The sequence below is a fragment of the Myotis nattereri genome (genome assembly GCF_964212035.1).
Source record: "Myotis nattereri genome assembly, chromosome: 12".
Lineage (NCBI taxonomy): Eukaryota > Metazoa > Chordata > Mammalia > Chiroptera > Vespertilionidae > Myotis > Myotis nattereri.
The window spans coordinates 34,491,494-34,509,800 of NC_138087.1; the positions used below are offsets into that span (position 1 = coordinate 34,491,494).

Below are 18,307 nucleotides of genomic sequence, written 5' to 3' on the forward strand. Positions count from 1 at the left end.
CACTTATCAAGTGCTGAGGAGCACTTGAGCTCCTTCCAATCTTGGCTATTATAAATAGAACTGCAATGAACACAGGGGTGCATATATTCTTTCAAATCTGCGTTTCAATTTTCTTTGGATATAATCCCAGAAGTAGAGTAGTTGGGTCAAAAGGCAGTTACATTTTTAAGTTTTTGAGGAAACTCTAGACTGTTTTCCATAGTAGCTGTACCAATCGGCATTATGGCCAACAGTGCACTAGGGTTCCCTTTTCTCAACATCCTCACCAACACTTGTCATTTGTGGATTTATTAATGATAGCCATTCTGAGAGGTGTGAGGTGATATCTCATTGTGGTTTTAATTTGCATTTCTCTGATAATTAGTGACATTTGCATCGTTTCATATGTATATTGGCCATCTGTGCATCTTCTTTGGAGAAGTGTCTAATCAGGTGCTTTGCCTGTTTTGAAATTGGATTATTGGGGGGGGGGGGGTTGTTTATTTTTTGGTGTTGAGTTGTTTGAGTTCTTCATAAATTTTAGAATATTAACTCCTTATCAGAAGTAACATTGGTGAATGTGTCTTCCTATTCAGTGGGTTGTCTTTTCATTTTGCTCGTGATTTCTCTTGGTGTGAAAAAATGTTTAGTTTGATGCAGTTCCATTTGTTTATTTTTTTTCTTTTGTTTCCCTTGCCCTAGGAGATATATCAGAAAAAATATTGCTACAAGAAATATCTAAGATTTTACTCTGGTAACTGCTGAGTCCACTCCTTGAGTGTGTTACTCATGAAGGTGTTTGAATGGTGCTCCAGCATGGTCTGAAGCTGTCCACTGGGTGCGCTGGCTCTGGGGCCTCCTGGAAGGTGCAGGCCAAGGTCAGCTACCACATGTGCTCTGCCTGGGGCCATTGATTATGAACAACAAAGCAATCTACAGATGGCTTCTACTTGTGCTGGGCTTAAAGATGCCCAGGAGAGATCAAACTGCAAACCAAGGCTGGCTACCACTAGTGCTGGGCCTGAGGCCACTTAGCAAGGGTTATGGGGCATGCTGAGGCCACATGCTGCTTGTTTGAGAGATTTTAGGGAAGTCTGGAGCATAAGCCAAGACAGACCATCTGTATGGAAAAAAAACATTGGAAACAACTTGGATAGGTCCGCTAGTTGGGTAGGGCAGGGCCTCAGTGTATCACCAGTAGGGTGAATGGTGATACCCAGGTTGATGGAGACAGATATGGCACCTGCCCACTGGCTCCATGGGGAGAGGGCTCAAAATACACACACATACACACACACACACACACACACAACAATAGCCTCTGCCAGCACTGTCCAGGAGAAAACCACCCTTAAACTCTCACTCTGATACCAGACAACTCAGTTTCTCCCTAAATGGCCTTGGTGCCTTTTGAGCTGCTGCCCCAATACTGGAGCTCAGAGCAACCGAGTTAAAATAAGTCAATGTATGGACCCTTTAATACAGTGGTTCTCAACCTTGGCTGCACATTAGAATCACCTGGGGATCTTTTTAAAATCCCAATTTCCGGGCCTCATCCTCCGGAAATTCTGTTTCTTTGTTACTAATGTTGTGGCCCCACCCCATAACAAAGAAACAGAATTTCTGGAGGATGAGGCCTGGAAATCAGGATTTTAAAAAGATCCCCAGGTGATTCTAATGTGCAGCCAAGGTTGAGAACCACTGCTTTAATAGGAATACCTGGGACTCCAACAGCCCACTGTATCAGCCAAATCCATGCTGATTTTTACAGCCAGAAGTAATGGGGACTTGTCTTCCTGGAAACCTGGACTTGGGGAAGGATGATGGGGACTCCTCGCTTCTTAGGGGGTACTTCCATAGCCAAGATATCACTCCCAACTTTTATCTGCCAAATGTGGGTATGTGGACCAGCCCTTTACCACATTTCTGTCCCTCCTACCAGTCTTGATGTGGCTTTTTCTTTAAATCCTTAGTTGTAGGATTTCTGTTGGTCCAGATTTCATGTGGTTCTGAATGGTGGTGGTTCTGTAGTTTAGCTGTAATTTTGATTTGATTGTGTGAGGATGCCCAAGTCCCCAGGACCCGTTGTTTTCCATGACTCAGGCCTCTTCTGCTTACCAGATCTGTGATATTTGGCAAATTTCTTAACTTCTATAAGTCTGAGCTCCCTCATCCATAAAATGGGAATAATTATAGTACTACTTGATATGACTGCTACAAAGATTAAATGGGGTACAACATGTACAAGCCTAATGTGGTAATCACTCAACAAATAATATGTCATTATAATCATTCTTTCAAAACATATCTTTGATATCAAACAATACTATACGGCTATAGTAATCAAAACAGTATGGTACTGGCAAAAAAACCAGACACGTCGATCAGTTGAACAGTATAGAGAGCCATAAATAAACCCACACCTATATGGTTAATTAATATATTATAAAGGCAGCAAGAATATATAAAGACCATATATTCAGTAAACAGTGCTTGCAAAACTAGACAATTGCAAAAAGTAAAAATAGAGCACCTTCTTATACCATATACAAGAATAATCTCAAAATGGATTAAAGACTTAAATATAACACTCAAAACCATAAAACTTCTAAAAGAAAACATAGGCAGTAAAAGAAACATTTCTTTTAGCAATATTTATTTATCTCCTTAGACAAGGGAAACAAAAGAAAAAAATAAACAAATGAGACTACATCGAACTAAAATGATTCTGCACAGCAAAGGAAACCATCAACAAAACAAAAACACAACCTATGAATGGAAGAACATATTCACCAATGATAGATCCAATAAGGTATTAATATCCAAAATTTATAAAGAATTCATACAACTCAACACCAAAAATCAAACAATTCAATTAAAAAAAAATGGGCGAGAACAGATAGACACTTCTCCAAAGAGAACATACAAATGGCTAATAGATATATGAAAAGATGCTGAACATCACTAGTCATCAGAGAATTGAAAATTAAAACCACAATGAGATATCACCTCACACCTGTCAGAATGGCTATCATCAATAAATCAACAAAAAAGTGTTGGAGAGAATGTTGAAGAAAAGGGAACCCTAGTGCATTATTGGTGGAAATGCAGATCAGTGTAGCCACTATGGAAAACAGTGTGGAGGTTCCTCAAAATTAAAAATGAAACTGCCGCCCTGATTGGTTTGGCTCAGTGGATAGATTCTGGTTAAGGGCATGTACCTTGGTTGCAGACACATCCCCAGTGGGGAGTGTGCAAGAGGCAGCTGAATCGATGTTTCTCTCTCATCGATGTTTCTAAGTCTCTATCCCTCTCCTTCTCCCTTCCTCTCTGTAAAAAAAATAAAATATACTTTAAAAATATATATAAATAAATAAATAAAAATAAAAATGAAATAGCCTTATGACCCAGTGATTCCACTTCTGGGTATATATCTGAAGAAACCCAAAGTATAATTCAAAAGAATATATGCACCCCTATGTTCACTGCAGTGTTATTTACAATAGTCAAGATATGGAAGTAATCAAAGTGCCCATCAATAAATGAGTGGATTGCCAAGCTGGTGTGATCAGTGGCTGAGCATCAACCTATGAACCAGGAGATCATAGTTCGATTCCCAGTTAGGGAATATGCCCAGGTTGCAGGCTCAATCCCCAGTGGGGGGCATGCAAAAGGCAGCCGATCAATGATTCTCTCTCATCACTGATGTTTCTGTATCTCTCTTTCCCTCTTCCTTCGTCTCTGAAATCAATAAAAAAATAAATTAATAAAATAGATGAGTGGATAAAAAAGCAGCAGTGCAGAGAAACCATGGAATATTACTTGGCCATAAAAAAGAATAAAACCTTGCCATTTGCAACAGCACAGATGGACTTAGAGGGTATGCTAAGTGAAATAAATCAGACAGAGAAAGATAAATACCATACGATTTCATTTATATGTGGAAAATAAAAGAGTGAAATAAATGAACAAACAGAATAGAAACACTCAAAGATACAAAGATCAGACTGATAGTTGCCAGATGTGTGGGGGGTTGGGAGGCTGGGTGAAAAAGGTGAAGGAACTAAGAAATACAAACTGGTAGTTACAAAATAGTCATGGGAATGTAACTACAACATAGGAAATATAGTCAATAATATTGTAATAAGTATGTTGCCAGGTGGATACTGGAAATATCGGAAGAAATCACTTTGTAAAGTACATGATTGTCTAACAACTATACTGTACACCTGAAAATAATATAAATAATATTGATTAAAAACTTTAATTTTGAAAAATTTTTAAAGAAAATATAAAAACCTATCTTTGAATACATATTACTGATATGTATTCAATAATACATACTTGCTGTAAACACCAAGAATAAAGTGTAATAAAACCGCATTACAGTAGGGAAGACAAATGAATAATTGGACAGAAAGCAAAAAAGTAAGTAAAGGAGACATTACTTGTATTATAACCAAGCAATTATTTTATTTATTATAATTCATCCTACCCACAATTAACATCCTAAACTAAAAATTTTAAGGACTAAGACATGGGAATCCTAGTTTCCACATCAAAATATCAACACAGAAAATAAACAAAAACAAGATGGCAGCATAGGTAAACACCGGAGATTGCTGCCTCGCACAACCACTTCAAGAATACAACTAAAAAAAAAATTAAAAAAAAATAAAAAAAGAATACAACTAAAAGATGGAACGGACATCATCCAAAACCACAGGAAGGCTGGCTGAGTGGAAATTCTACAACTAGAAGGAAAGATAAAAGCATACCGAGACTCAGAGGAGGTGCGGTGTGGAAGTACAGAGGTACGGAGGCGCATGCAGAGAGGGCTGCCGGCTGAGGACACAGTTGTCTTTTTCAATTGGGAGGGAGGCTCAAGCTCTGAGCTTCAGTTCTGGGTGAGTCTCTGGAGATCCAGACTCATACGGGAGAAACTGGACTGTCTGGCATCGGTGGGAACTCGAGGGCGGCTTTCTCTCAGAGGTGCTTGCAGTGATTGCCAGGACACTGAGAAGCAGGACCTCTGAGGGCAGCCATAGCTGCTTGCTCCGCCCTGTTGATCCCCTGGGACCCCACCCCACCCAAGCCACAAGCCACACACAGAGGCTTTTGCATATGAAAGGCCTGGCCCTTTGCAATCTGAAAATTACCTAACAAATTGCAGCTGGCCCAAGGCCCCAGGCAACTTGCATTGCTTCACACCTGGCTCCTGCTGGATAGGCTAGATTTGCACCTCCTTAGAGATCCAGGAGCCAGTGTGCCTGGTGGTCAAAGTGGGACCATCCAGATTGCAGCTCCTCAGATCCACAAAGGACACATTCAGGGGGCAGACTCAGTGAGCACCAAAGTCCCACTGAAACAAATCTTTCCCCGGAGGGGTGTCTCCAGCACAGAAGTTCTCCCACTGCAGACACAGCTGATTCTCACAGCCAATTGGCCTAGAGGTCAATTCCGCCCAGTGATACCTACAACAATCAAGGCTTAACTACAATAAGACTGTGCACAAAGCCCACAAGGGGGTGCACCAAGAGTGTCCACCTCAGGTAACTGGGGAGGCTGAGCCACTGGGCCCTATAGGACACCTAGCATACAAAGCCACTCTATCAACACAGGGAAGCAGCCAAAATGCGGAGACAAAGAAACAGGACACAAATGACAGAAATGGAGGAAAGCAAACTATTGAATATAGAGTTCAAAACCACACTTTCAAGGTTTTTCAAGAACTTTCTAGAAACCGCTGACAAATTTAGTAAGACACTCAAAAAGATGGGTGAGACCGTCGATTAATGTAGTGAGATCCTCAAGAAATCTAGTGAGACCATCGAGGTTATGAAAAAGGACCAACTAGAAATTAAGCATACACTGACTGAAATAAAGGATATTATGCAGAGTTCCAATAGCAGACTAGAGGATCGCAAGAATCAAGTCAAAAGATTTGAAATACGAAGAAGCAAAAAACACCCAATTGGAAAAGCAAAACGAACAAAGAATACAAAAATACGAAGATAGTGTAAGGAGCCTCTGGGACAGCTTCAAGCATACCAACATGCAAATTATAGGGGTGCCAGAAGATGAGAGAGAGCAAGATATTGAAAACCTATTTGAAGAAATAATGACAGAAAACTTCCCCTACCTGGTGAAAGAAACAGACTTACAAGTCCAGGAAGCACGGAGAACCCCAAACAAAAGGAATCCAAAGAGGACCACACCAAGACACATCATAATTAAAATGCCAAGAGCAAAAGACAAAGAGAGACTCTTAAGAGCAGCAAGAGAAAGAAACTCAGTTACCTACAAGGGAGTACCCATATGACTGTCAGCTGATTTCTCAACAGAAACTTTGCAGGCCAGAAGGGAGTGGCAAGAAATATTCAAAGTGATGAATGCCAAGAACCTACAACCAAGATTACTTTATCCAGCAAAGCTATCATTCAAAATTGAAGGTCAGATAAAGAGCTTCACAGATAAGGAAAAGCTAAAGGAGTTCATCACCACCAAACCAGGATTATATGAAATGCTGAAAGGTATCCTTTAAGAAGAGGAAGAATAAGAGAAAGGTAAAGATACAAATTATGAACAACAAATACACACCTATCAACAAGTCAATCTAAAAATCAAGTGAATAAATAATCTGATGAATGGAATGAACTGGTGATTATAACAGAATCAGGGGCGTAGAAAGGGAGTGGACTAACTATTTTGGGGGGGAAAGGGTTGGAGGGGATGTGGGAAGAGACTGGACAAAAATCGTGCACCTATGGATGAGGACAGTGGGAACCGGGTGGAGGGAAGCTATGGGGGGGAAAAAGAGAAACAACTCTAATAATCTGAACAATAAAGATTTAATTATTTAAAAAAAATTAACACAAAATGCTAAAATAAATTGAGAAAAAAATATTCCAGTATAATTCCTAACAACCCCATGTTTTATCTTTCATAAATGAAATTCTTATTTATAAATACTCAAATGTGTTTTACTGGGCAGCTCCCATTTTATGACAATGTTCTGGAATAAGATAGCTAGGATGGGAAACAAATAAGTCAGGCAGGAATTCATTCAGTAATAACAGTAATTTATTCATTCAAAATAAATCATTTCACTAATAATTTGTTCAATTCACTAAATTCATTGAATCTTGCTAATATTGCAAGTAGTATTTGTAAGGCAGAATGTGTTCATTCATTCATTAAATGTTTAGCAGGTACTGTCTTAGGCTTGGATAATAAATATTAAACAAAAATAGTTCCACCCCTGGCTCTTGACTCTTGCCTCCAACACCACTGTGGCCTCGCCCACTGTGCAGACCCAGGGAGCCGTGCCACTGCAGTCTGATTGCCCGCTGCAGTGGGCCAGGATGTAGGACTTTCTGGAGGAGGGAGATACTCCCTGAGAAGTTGATGACAAGAAGCAACAGGAGGTAGGTGGATTACACTCGCTGCTCTATTTTGGCTGCAGCCTGAGCGCCCCCCTGCGCGCAGCTTAATGCCAGCCTAGCCACTTTCTATGGCCGCCTGGGCCAGGACAAGGGAATACAGAGGCTTGGGCCAGAGGCTGTGAGCCTGAGGGGAGGAGGGATTGGCTGGTGGTCATGGAGCCAGAACCCCAGTGCTGCCTGGAAATGTCTTTGTGTCCTTGGACCAGGACCAGCAGCAATAGCAGGACTTCCTGCGTGACATGTCTTGGTTGACAATGCCCTACAGAAAGCTTAAACTTTGGAACAAATATCAAATTTCCAACATTCATCACTAATATTCTTGGATGCCACCACTGGGAAGATCATGTGCAGGAATGGGCTGCTGGTGATTCATGGCGACCCAGAAAATTTGGAATTCCCTTGGGGACCTAAACCGTTTTTTCAGGGAAGTCATTGCAGGGCTCCTGCTTAGAAATAATGGAGAATAGCAGCCTGGAGGGGTCTCACGTGGAAGTCTATTTCTCCGTACACTGGTGTCCCCCCTGCCAAAGCCTCACCCCAGTCCTGGTGGAATCCTACCGGAAGATTAAGGAGGCAGGTCAGAAATTTGAAGTCATCCTTGTTAGTGCAGACAGGTCAAAGGACTTATATTCAAATAGTACTTCAGTGAGATGCCCTGGCTTGCTGTCCCCTACACTGAGGAGGTCCAGTGTTGTGCCTCAACTGGCTGTATAGAATCCAAGGCATTCCCACCCTCATCATGCTGGACCTGCAGGGTCCAGTGGAGGTGCTGACCGAGGGCAAGAACTGCAGGGAGTTCCCATGGAACATCATGCCTGTGCTCGGAGCTGTCTGACTCCAATGCCCTGGAGCCCTGGCCTCATCCTTTTTGTAGATTCTGAGGATGATGGGAAGTCCCAGGTGGCCAAGCAGGTGATCCAGCCAATAGCTGAGAAGATCACTGCCAAGTACAAAGCCAAAGGGGAGGCACCACTTCTGTTCTTCATGGTGGAGGAGGATGATATGATTGACTCCCTGAGAGATTACACCAACCTGCCAGAGACTACTGGACATGGCAGTCTGTGTCAAGTACATGATGGATGTGGAGGAGATCAGCCCTAGCATTGCAGAAGGCTCTTGAATGACTCCTAGAAGAAAAGCTCAAACAAGAGTCCAACTAGTGGGCCTCTGACCTCATGAGACATTACTTAAAACTCAGTCTTCCCCTCTTTCCCTCTTTTCCTCCTTCCCTTCCTTCCTTATACCCACGGACTTCTCCAGCGTGTCCTGAATCACATAACCCAAGTGTCCAGCCTCTCTATGGTACCGTTTTCTGCATTAGCTTCTCAGCTAGTACCCTAGGGTGCTCATCCTCTCAGCAACATAGGAATCCACCATGTTTGGAGATGCTGCTTGCGATTCACGGACGCCCACACCTGGCCAGAGCTGGTGCTGCATCACTCACTCTCTCAGCCACCAGCTCTTGGTGAAGTATTTGCCAAGGTGTCCTGCCCAGTGAGCAAGAAGGGACAGTGCATCCGTGCTCTGGCTCACACAGTTCAGTGACAAAGGTGGAACAGGGATAGGGCCGCCTCGTTAGGCCTCAGCTTAGAGCTTCTGGTGAGAAATCTTTTTCTAGGTAACTTAGTCTGTTTTGGTCTGAGGGGAAAACACTAGCTTGCCAATTGGTACTTGGGCAGGGATCTCAGATTTCAAAGGAAGTTTGTGTTCTTCTCTGGTGATTCATATAGTAACTGCTTGCTTTGATTGAGCTCTTACCATGGACTAAGAGCTTCTCATTCCTTTCTTATTTCTCTTTCTTCCTTGATCTTGACCTTCTTTAAGTTTCTGCCTTCTCATACAAACAGCCCCTACTAGCTTGGAATTTTGTTAATAACTTCTTCCCCTCCAACATCTTTCTAAGAAGATGCATCTGGCCCTGGTTCTTAGAGGAGCACCGCCTCCCCAGTGCATTCCTCTGGGCTGAGACTACATGAACTCTGCTGAGGTGCCTGTGCCCAACTTTGGTTACCCCTGTCATTCCCTTTTCTTTTCAAAGCAGAACTAAAAAGAGACTACTTACCAGAAGCCTAGTTTTTTCCTAAGAACCTGCAGAAAAAGCTGTGCCCATGGGTGGGAATGAGGGCAGAAGACATGTCAATGAAGAGTATGTCTTGGGTCCACTTTCCTAGGCCCTGCTAACTTGGCTCCTTATTTGGGCTTAACTGACCACAAAAAGGAGAATAACATATGTGTTCTTAGCATTTGGGATGGAGGGCTTCGCGTAGGAACCTGCACAGGTTTAGCCTCTCTCAACCAGGTGTCGGGGTCTTTAAAGCAACCCCAGGCCTTTCCATTGGTTCCACTCTACAGGACTCTGCCAACCAAGACCATTTATTTGGAAAACCCAGCCCCCAATTAGCTGTAACATTATTGCTCCTGTCTGAACTGGATTGCTGATGTGTAGTTCAGAGGTACAAAATTAGCTGGTAATTAGACTGTTATTGATGTCACCAGCCTGAAATGCAGTCACTTAGTAGGAAATAAAGCAGGCATCCTTATACATTAAAAAAAGAAGTTCCACTCCTCAATGAGCTTACAAATAACAGAGAAGAGATAATTACTAGTACATGATTTTTTTTTCAAAATTCACCATAGTGCAACAAGGAACTATAATTATGACATAAACATAAAATAGGATATAAAGGAACAAGTAGTCAATTCTTAGGAAGCTTATTCAGTTATTCTTTCATTCATTCACCAAATGTGATATGATTGTTGATATTAACATGTCACTTATTATTTGTTTTTGATATTATTAGTTATAATTATTAACGTTAAATTATCACTGAGAACCAACTATGTGCCAGGCACTGTTCAAGAAAATGATATCAAGGTAGACAAAATTAATAAAATCATTGCCTACATGGAGCTCACGTTCTGGTAGGGAGAGACTAATAGTAAACATATAGAGAAGTAAAATATATAGCATGTTAGTTTGTAATGAATGATAAGAAGAAATACAAAGCAGGGCAAGGGTATAGCAAGTGCAAAGAGAATGAGAATATAAATCAAGTTTGCCAGTTTCTGACACATATTGCTTAATGTGTCTGTGTGTGTGTGTTTTGAATCTTCCTCTTAGTTATAACAAATATTTTCCTTTTTCACAGGGTTTCGCTGATAAAGTTCTGACTAGGACTCATGGCCCACTGTAGTTTGGACATTAGTTGTTTTTTAAGGAAGGCAATGAAATCAAGCTAATCAGATCACATCAACCTTTAGAAATATCTGACTGCCAGTTAATTTAACAGTATTCATGGATGCCACTGGGAAAGCAGGGCAAAGCTGGAGGAAGGGAAAATGGAGAAAAAGACAGAGTCAGGAGGCAGAAAGAAAGGGGGAGAGAAAAATTAAAATGTGAAGGGAAATGGAGAATATCATTGACAGCCGCTGGCGCCTCTCTAAGGCAGTGGTTCTCAACCTTGGCCGCACATTAGAATCACCTGGGAATCTTGTTAAAATCCTGATTTCTGGGCCTCATCCTCCGGAAATTCTGTTTCTTTGTTACTAATGTTGTGGCCCCACCCCATAACAAAGAAACAGAATTTCCGGAGGATGAGGCCCAGAAATCAGGATTTTAAAAAGATTCCCAGGCGATTCTAATGTGCGGCCAAGGTTGAGAACCACTGCAAGGCTGTGTCAGCCTTAAACCGGTTACTCCTGAGACGGCCCCTGACTGCCCCCTCGTGGCGGGTCGTCGTACCGGCTTCATAGCCAACACTAATTTTAAAAAAAAGTAAAGTGACAAAGCGACCTATAGAAAGAAACTACACTGCTCTTTCCTGCCCTTTCCCTCCTAATTTAACAAAATTCTGTATTTCTTAGAAGGCAAATCCTCTACGAGTCCCTGCCACGGACTAATTACCATATGGCAATAGACAGTCCTCTATAATCTATAACCAAAAGAACCAGATTACCATCTCAGGCACCCGAGACCCATTTCTCCCTGTGGAGCGGGTAGCCATTTTCTGAAGCAGCTTTGAATCTGACTTTAAAATACACATTACACATACGCTCGCACAGGTTACGTTTCAACATATTTCACTGCCAACTACACGTCAGGCCCCGAGGCACAAGGGACAAGGACAGCAGACACAGGCCCTGCCTTCCTGAAGCTGGGGGGGCAGAGGAAGAAGTTACTGCGCAAGCACGCCAACGTGAACCAACCTCCTGCGGTAAACACCGTGAAGGAAAGGAGCGCCTTCTCTGAGGAAGTGATGCCCCGCTAACAACCACTCAAAAAAAGGCTACCCTGGAAGGAACAACACATCGTTTGTGGCTTTTTCCCATTAACTGGGGCCCGTGTTACATTTGATTCGTCTCCCTAGTGAGGGAGGCAAGAAAAAGGAAAGCAACTATGTTACTTACCACCGCCTCAGAGCCAGGGGGAGCGCGGGAAGCCCAGGCCCAGCCACCATCTCGCGCCACCTCCTGCCGGTGTTCTCACGACGTCCCCGAGGTCCGCACGTGCTCAGTAGACCTCCAGGTGTGTGCGCATGCGTGTGCACGTGCTCAGTAGACCTACGGGTGCGCGCGCATGCGTGTGCACGTGCCCAGCTCCAGCGCAGGGCCAGGAAGCGGTTAGCGCACGCGTGGCTGGCCTATCTCGGGGGAGGGGGCGGTGTGAGGGATGTCTGCGCTCCTCCGCCTGTGCCCGCTGTGGCTCGGGCTCCTGCTGGTTCGGTTCTCCCAAGAGCAAAGCTACGCGAGCGGGGCCCGAAAGCTGTGCGGCAGGCACCTCCTGAGAGGCATCGTGAAACTCTGTGGAGATGCCGACTGGAGCCACTTCATGGAGAACACCCCCTTCAGAAAGCAGCTGGCTCTCCAGGCCATGGAGAAGGTGGAAAGCTTCCTCCCTGGCCGGGCGAAAAGCTCCCCAAACGCTTTCCGGGTCCGGGGGAGAGGCACAGACGCAGGTAACTGTCTCTAACCCAAAGGCGTGTTGGACTCGCTGTATATTTCTTATCCCTGAATCTGCTCGGCCCGATGGCGACCTTCCCCCAAGAAATGGAATGTGTGCCTAGTACACAGGTAGATTTAAAAACGAAAATGATAAGCCAGGGTATTGTGGCTATACAAAATCTCTAAGAAGCTGCCTTTTTTTTTTTTTTTTTTAACTGAGGGGAAATAAGTGTACATATGTAAATCCACACATGTGTGTAAGAATGCTGCTCGCCACTAGCCTTCCCTTTCCGGAGTACCCTTGTCACCCGGCAAACTCCATTGTCCTGCAAAGGCTAACCCGGGTACCATTCCCTCCGTGGGCCGCCGCTGACCTTCCCGTGGCGCCTCCACTCTCCGTCTAGCACAGGAGTAACACTTGGCTCTACCGGACTCGCTTGCGGACCGGCTTCATGATTGGCCCGGCCCAAGTGCAAGAGGCAGGAAAGGACCACGGAGGTTGCAAAAATATAAAGCTTCCCCCCCCCCCTCCCCACCCCCCATCCCCTCCCCCCCCCCCCCCCCCCCCCGCCTCCATCCCCTTTTCTCGTGCCTATCTCCACTGCTCACACACGGCCCAGAGTCCCACCAGACGTCACTTAAAAGTTCAAAGATCAAGTTATTGAGAATTTCAAGACAGTTGAGCATTGAACAAAATTCAGGGTCCTTCGAAGCACCGTGTCTGTGCGGCCGCACGAGCCTCGCTCCGGTGAGTCCAGCCTCCGGTGCCGGCCCGTGGGGTAGCGGCCGTCTCAGGCGTGTTTTCACTTGTGCCTAGCAGAGGGCCTGGCGCGCTGTCTGTGCTGAATGTAGAAGTCGTCCTGAATGCTGTTAGGCAGTTTTTAGGAAGAATATTCTTGTTCCAGAGCTATTGTTATCTTCCAACTATGTTTTTTTTTTTACATTTTTGTGACTAACACGTTTTAGCCCCATATGGTTTACCGTTTCTTCAAAAAGAAGATGAATTTTATTTATAGGTGGTCCATAGCATAGTCTGATTAAAATTATTGTCTTTTTAAGGTAATTAGATGTATTTGCCCAAATTTTGCAAAAGTCAAGATTTCTGAAATTAAGGACTATCGTGTCAAAAAAAAAAAAAAGAAAAAGAAAAAGAAAGAAAAAAAGAGAGACCTTAATGTAGATGACTGAAACAAAGTAAAAAAGTGCCTGTCTCATTGTAGGCACTCATTAACTTATTTTTTTAATGAAGGAATGAATGAGTGAAACTTACAATATTAGTGCTGCCATGGGGATGAAACTTTTAAAGACAGACACCATGGAAACTATCAGACTGAATCTTGACCATTTTCCACCATCAAAACTACCTACATATAAACTCACTTTATCCCGCTCTTATAAAGGAAGAAGTGTTTCCCTGAAATCTTCCACTTGTACATTAATTTAGTGATTTTCACACTTTAAAGTACATATGAATCACCTGGTGGGTGCTGCTACTATACAGACTCTGATTCAGTAGGTCTGGGTGGGACTAGAGAATCTACAATGTTACAAGCTCTGACGTGATGTTAATGCTGTTGGTTGGGATGATGCTTTTTGAGTAACATGCACCTAGTACACCTCTCTACCTATTCCTTATTCTTTTCTCCCAGACATGCAAGGAGGACCTTCACTTTCTACATCATGTTGGGTGGACATTTCTCTCACATCTAATACTGTGCTTTCACTACCTATTACAGTCAAAATTTTACTTTCAGATATCCAAGCTCGAGTTGTTATTTTAAAAGAGCTTGGAATTCCTTTTCTTGACAAAGCATGCTATGGAGACAATTTTCTTAAAAAAAAAAGTCACCGGGCAGCGTGGCTCAGTGGTGAGCATCAACATATGAATCCAGAGGTCATGGTTCAATTCCCAGTCAGGGCAGATACCCAGGTTGCAGGCTCAATCCTCAGTGAGGGGTGTGCAGGAGGCAGTCAGTCAATGATTCTCTCATCATTGGTGTTTCTATCTCTACACCTCCCTTCCTCTCTGATATCAATAAAACTATATTTTTTACAAATAAAATAAATCTCTTCCCTTTTTTCATTCATCTTCCCAACCCCTCTCCCATCTAGCAACTGTCTAAATGTTCTTTATGAGTATTTCTGTTCTGCTTGCTTATTTTGTTTTTTAGATTCCATATATAAGTGAAATCATCTAGCAGTTTAATTTTCTGATGATCTATTTACCTCCAACACTGGAAAAGATAGTTTGGTACACTGATATTAAAAAAAAAAATTTTATTTCAAAGCTACTCATACATAACTTAAATCTGATATTGTGTACTTTTTGTTATGGATCCTGCATGTATGGGCCATGTCGCCAAGACCTACCCCAAAATGTGACTTCATGATATTTCTAAATTCTGGCTGAGTGTATTGTGCCTCTCAGTTTTTAGTGTAGGAGAAACCATTAATGTTTCATCACCAGCTTTTCATAATCCATAACACCTGTTCCAGTTATCTATATATATAAAAGGCTAATGTGCAAAGTGTCCCCTCGGGAGTTCAACTGGGAGACCAAGAGTTCGATCACTTGCTATGACGTGCGCTGACCACCAGGGGGCAGCACGGAACAAAGGAAGGCCCCGGCCAGAAGGCCAGGATCGGCCCTGATTGCCATCCAGGCTTAGGGATCCTACCAGTGCATGAATTTCATGCACCAGGCTTCTAGTATTGACCATATTCCCCTACCTTGATATTCATGTATTCTTCATTTTTGTTTGCTTGTTAGATATCATTATCAAAACTGGGAATGCCGGCCCCCTCTCTATATTAATTCAACAACATTTGAGTGCCTCTTATAGGCTAGGTATTTTTCTTGAAAATCTATATTCTATATAAATAAAAAGCTAATATGCTAAGTGTCCTTCCCTCTGTCCAATGGGTCACTATGACATGCACTGACCACCAGGGGGCAGACACTCAATGCAGGAGCTGCTGTAATGCACACTTGCCATTTACAGAGAAATGGTAGTGCCGATCTGGCTGACAAAGCAACACTCAGCTTCCCCCAAGTGGGACACAGACCCTGCCACCACCCCAGAGCAACAGCCCACCAAATCACAGCCAATGCTGCCAAGACCCCATGGCCAGCCCAGAAACAGTAGCTGTGGGTGGTGGGTAATGACATCACGTAGCAATGCCCGGCTTCCTCTCCCCAGCCACTAGCCTCCTTGGAGTTTCTTCAGCCCAGGAACACGACTTACTTTATAGTCAGGTGGAAACATTTACACTTTAACCAAATGTCTGTGAAACATTTTCCCATGCCTCATATCATTTGATCCTCATAGAAGTCCTGGAGTAGGTAGATAGGAGACTCGGTGGGACCCTATTTTCTTTTCATTAGGCGGAAAAAAATGGAGATTTAGAACGTTTAGAAACTTGACCTGACTGAAAAGAAGTAAGAAATTATGGAACTTGAAAATGACTTCAGGTTTTCTCACTGCACAAAATATAGTCAAACACTGCTGCAGTTAAATATTTTATCCTTTGTTCTCCCTTCATGATCTACAATAATGCTTTGTGTTGATATTTACTGCTGTGTTGCTGACAATTACCTGAAAGAGAAGTTGGGGTGCTTCACTGGGCTGGAAAAAATTTAGCTAAATTAGAAAGCAGGTCTAATTAAGCAAGTTTATTCTGTATCTATAAAAGGCTAAGTTGACTCGCGCATGCGCAATACATATGAAGCTCTCGCTGGCACCAATCACACGTGTGTTTTGATCTGTCATTGTCAACCCTGAATTTGGTTTTGACACTTCTATTATAGAGAAAGGGTGAATAGTGATATTAAAATAGTTCTTATAATTAATTTCCTTTCAATATGCACGAATCCGTGCACTGGCCAACTAGTAGGTATATAAAGGTGAATTAACAGTTTCACTCAGGAGGAAAGAAAGGCTCCTGTCCTCATGAAGCTAGCAGAATAGAGAAGATAGATAATAAACATAAGTAAATTATACAGTATGTATATATACATACAAGGATGAACTTTGAAAACATTATGCTAAATGAAAGAAACCTGACACAAAAGGCCGTATGTGGTATGATTTCATTTTCATAACAGGAAAATCCATAGAAACAGATTAGTTTCCAGGGACTGAAGGATGTGGGAAATGGGAGAGACCACTGATGGGATTTCTTTTGGGGTGATAGAAATGTTCTGCAATTACATAGTGGTGATGGTTGTACAATCTCGTGAATACACTAAAAAATCACTGAATGTATGCTTTAAAATGCTGAATTTTATGGCATGTGAATATCTCAAAAAATGTTTTTGCATAAAATGTACACAGATTTCTAAGCCTTTTTATAGGAAAACACTGGCTACAAGTATTTTATTTAAAAATATATATTACTTCTGAATAAACATTTTATTGTTTAAAATGTGATTACTTGTTTTTTTTCTAAATAATTTACTGATGTTAGTATTCCAGTATTATGACTAAATTTACAGCTAGAGGATGATTTTAATAAAGTAGAATTTTTCTCATCTCTCAACAGTCTCTTCTACTGCCTCTCAGGAAGAAGCAACAAACAATTTGGAGATACAGTCACCTCCTGAGTATCAGTATAACAAGGCCAACTTGCTACCTAATAAGACAAGAGAACTTGCCTCATCACAAGATATCAGTTCATATGTTCATGAGATTGTAGAATTTCAGAAGCAAAATACAAACAAAATTAAAACCTTAAGGAAATTGTTTTGGGGGAATCATCCCCAAAGGGTACGCAGAGGATATTCAGAAAAGTGTTGTCTTAGAGGATGTACAGAAGAAGAACTTATTATTGCATGCCTTCCATATATTGATTATAAAAACTTAAAGAAAGAGGAGTCTCAGTTGTGACTAAGATGTACTAACCATCATAGGAATTATACTAACTTAATAAAAGCTTAATATGTTTATTTTACTTTTATTTATTTATTTTTATTTTTATAATTGTCCTTGTAGGTTGTCTGCTGTGAACACCTAAGTGTACTTGCAAGCACCTGACAATACTTTATGGTGATAATAGGAATCAGTATTTTCTTTGTTGACCTCTATTTTTCATTATTTTTGTAATTGAAGATGTTATTAGAGATGGCATGATCCATGTAGACATCTAAGAACTACTTGTTCATCTTTTTTAAAAAATTTTTTTCTTTATTGATTAAGGCATTACATATGTGTCCTAATCCCCCCATTGCCCCCCACCCCCCTCATGCCCTCACCCCCCTAGTGTCTATGTCCATTGGTTATGCTTATATGCATGCATACAAGTCCTTTGGTTGATCTCTTCCCCTTCCCTCCACCCTCCCCTGCCTTCCCTCTGAGGTTTGACGGTCTGATTGATGCTTCTCTGTCCCTGGATCTGTTTTTGTTCATCAGGTTATGTTGTTCATTATATTCCACAAATGAGTGAGATCATGTGAGATTTTTCTCCAACTGACTTATTTCGCTTAGCATGATGCTCTCCAGGTCCATCCATGCTGTTACAAATGGTAGGAGTTCCTTCTTTTTTACAGCAGCATAGTATTCCATTGTGTAGATGTACCACAGTTTTCTAATCCCCTCATCTGCTGATGGGCACTAAGACTGTTTCCAAATCTTAGCTATGGTGAATTGTGCTGCTATGAACATAGGGGTGCATATATCCTTTCTGATTGGTGTTTCTGGTTTCTTGGGATATATTCCTAGTATTGGGATCACTGGGTCAAATGGGAGTTCCATTTTTAGTTTTTTGAGGAAACTCCATACTGTTCTCCACAGTGGCTGCACCAGTCTGCATTCCCACCAGCAGTGCACAAGGGTTCCTTTTTCTCCACATCCTTACCAGTTAAGCTGCATTTAAATGGATTGTGGAATGTTCTGCATTCATCTGTATGACATACACTCACTCTAGTATTCCAATACATTCGTGCC

The 18,307-nt window shown here is 42.2% G+C and overlaps 1 protein-coding gene and 1 pseudogene across 2 annotated transcripts; both read left to right on the forward strand.

The window, feature by feature from the left end:
• Positions 1 to 1,759: 1,759 nt before the first annotated feature.
• On the forward strand, positions 1,760 to 11,692 carry LOC308527708 (nucleoredoxin-like; annotated as a pseudogene). Its single transcript has 3 exons — positions 1,760 to 1,877; positions 7,384 to 8,481; positions 11,487 to 11,692. The product of its transcript is annotated as a nucleoredoxin-like (transcript).
• Positions 11,693 to 12,093: 401 nt separating this feature from the next.
• INSL6 (insulin like 6) lies at positions 12,094 to 17,251 on the forward strand (the record flags this gene model as incomplete). Its single annotated transcript, XM_081103131.1, has 2 exons — positions 12,094 to 12,379; positions 16,908 to 17,251. 2 exons carry the CDS (start codon positions 12,094 to 12,096, stop codon positions 17,249 to 17,251), a joined length of 630 nt encoding a protein of 209 aa, XP_080959257.1.
• Positions 17,252 to 18,307: the final 1,056 nt, after the last annotated feature.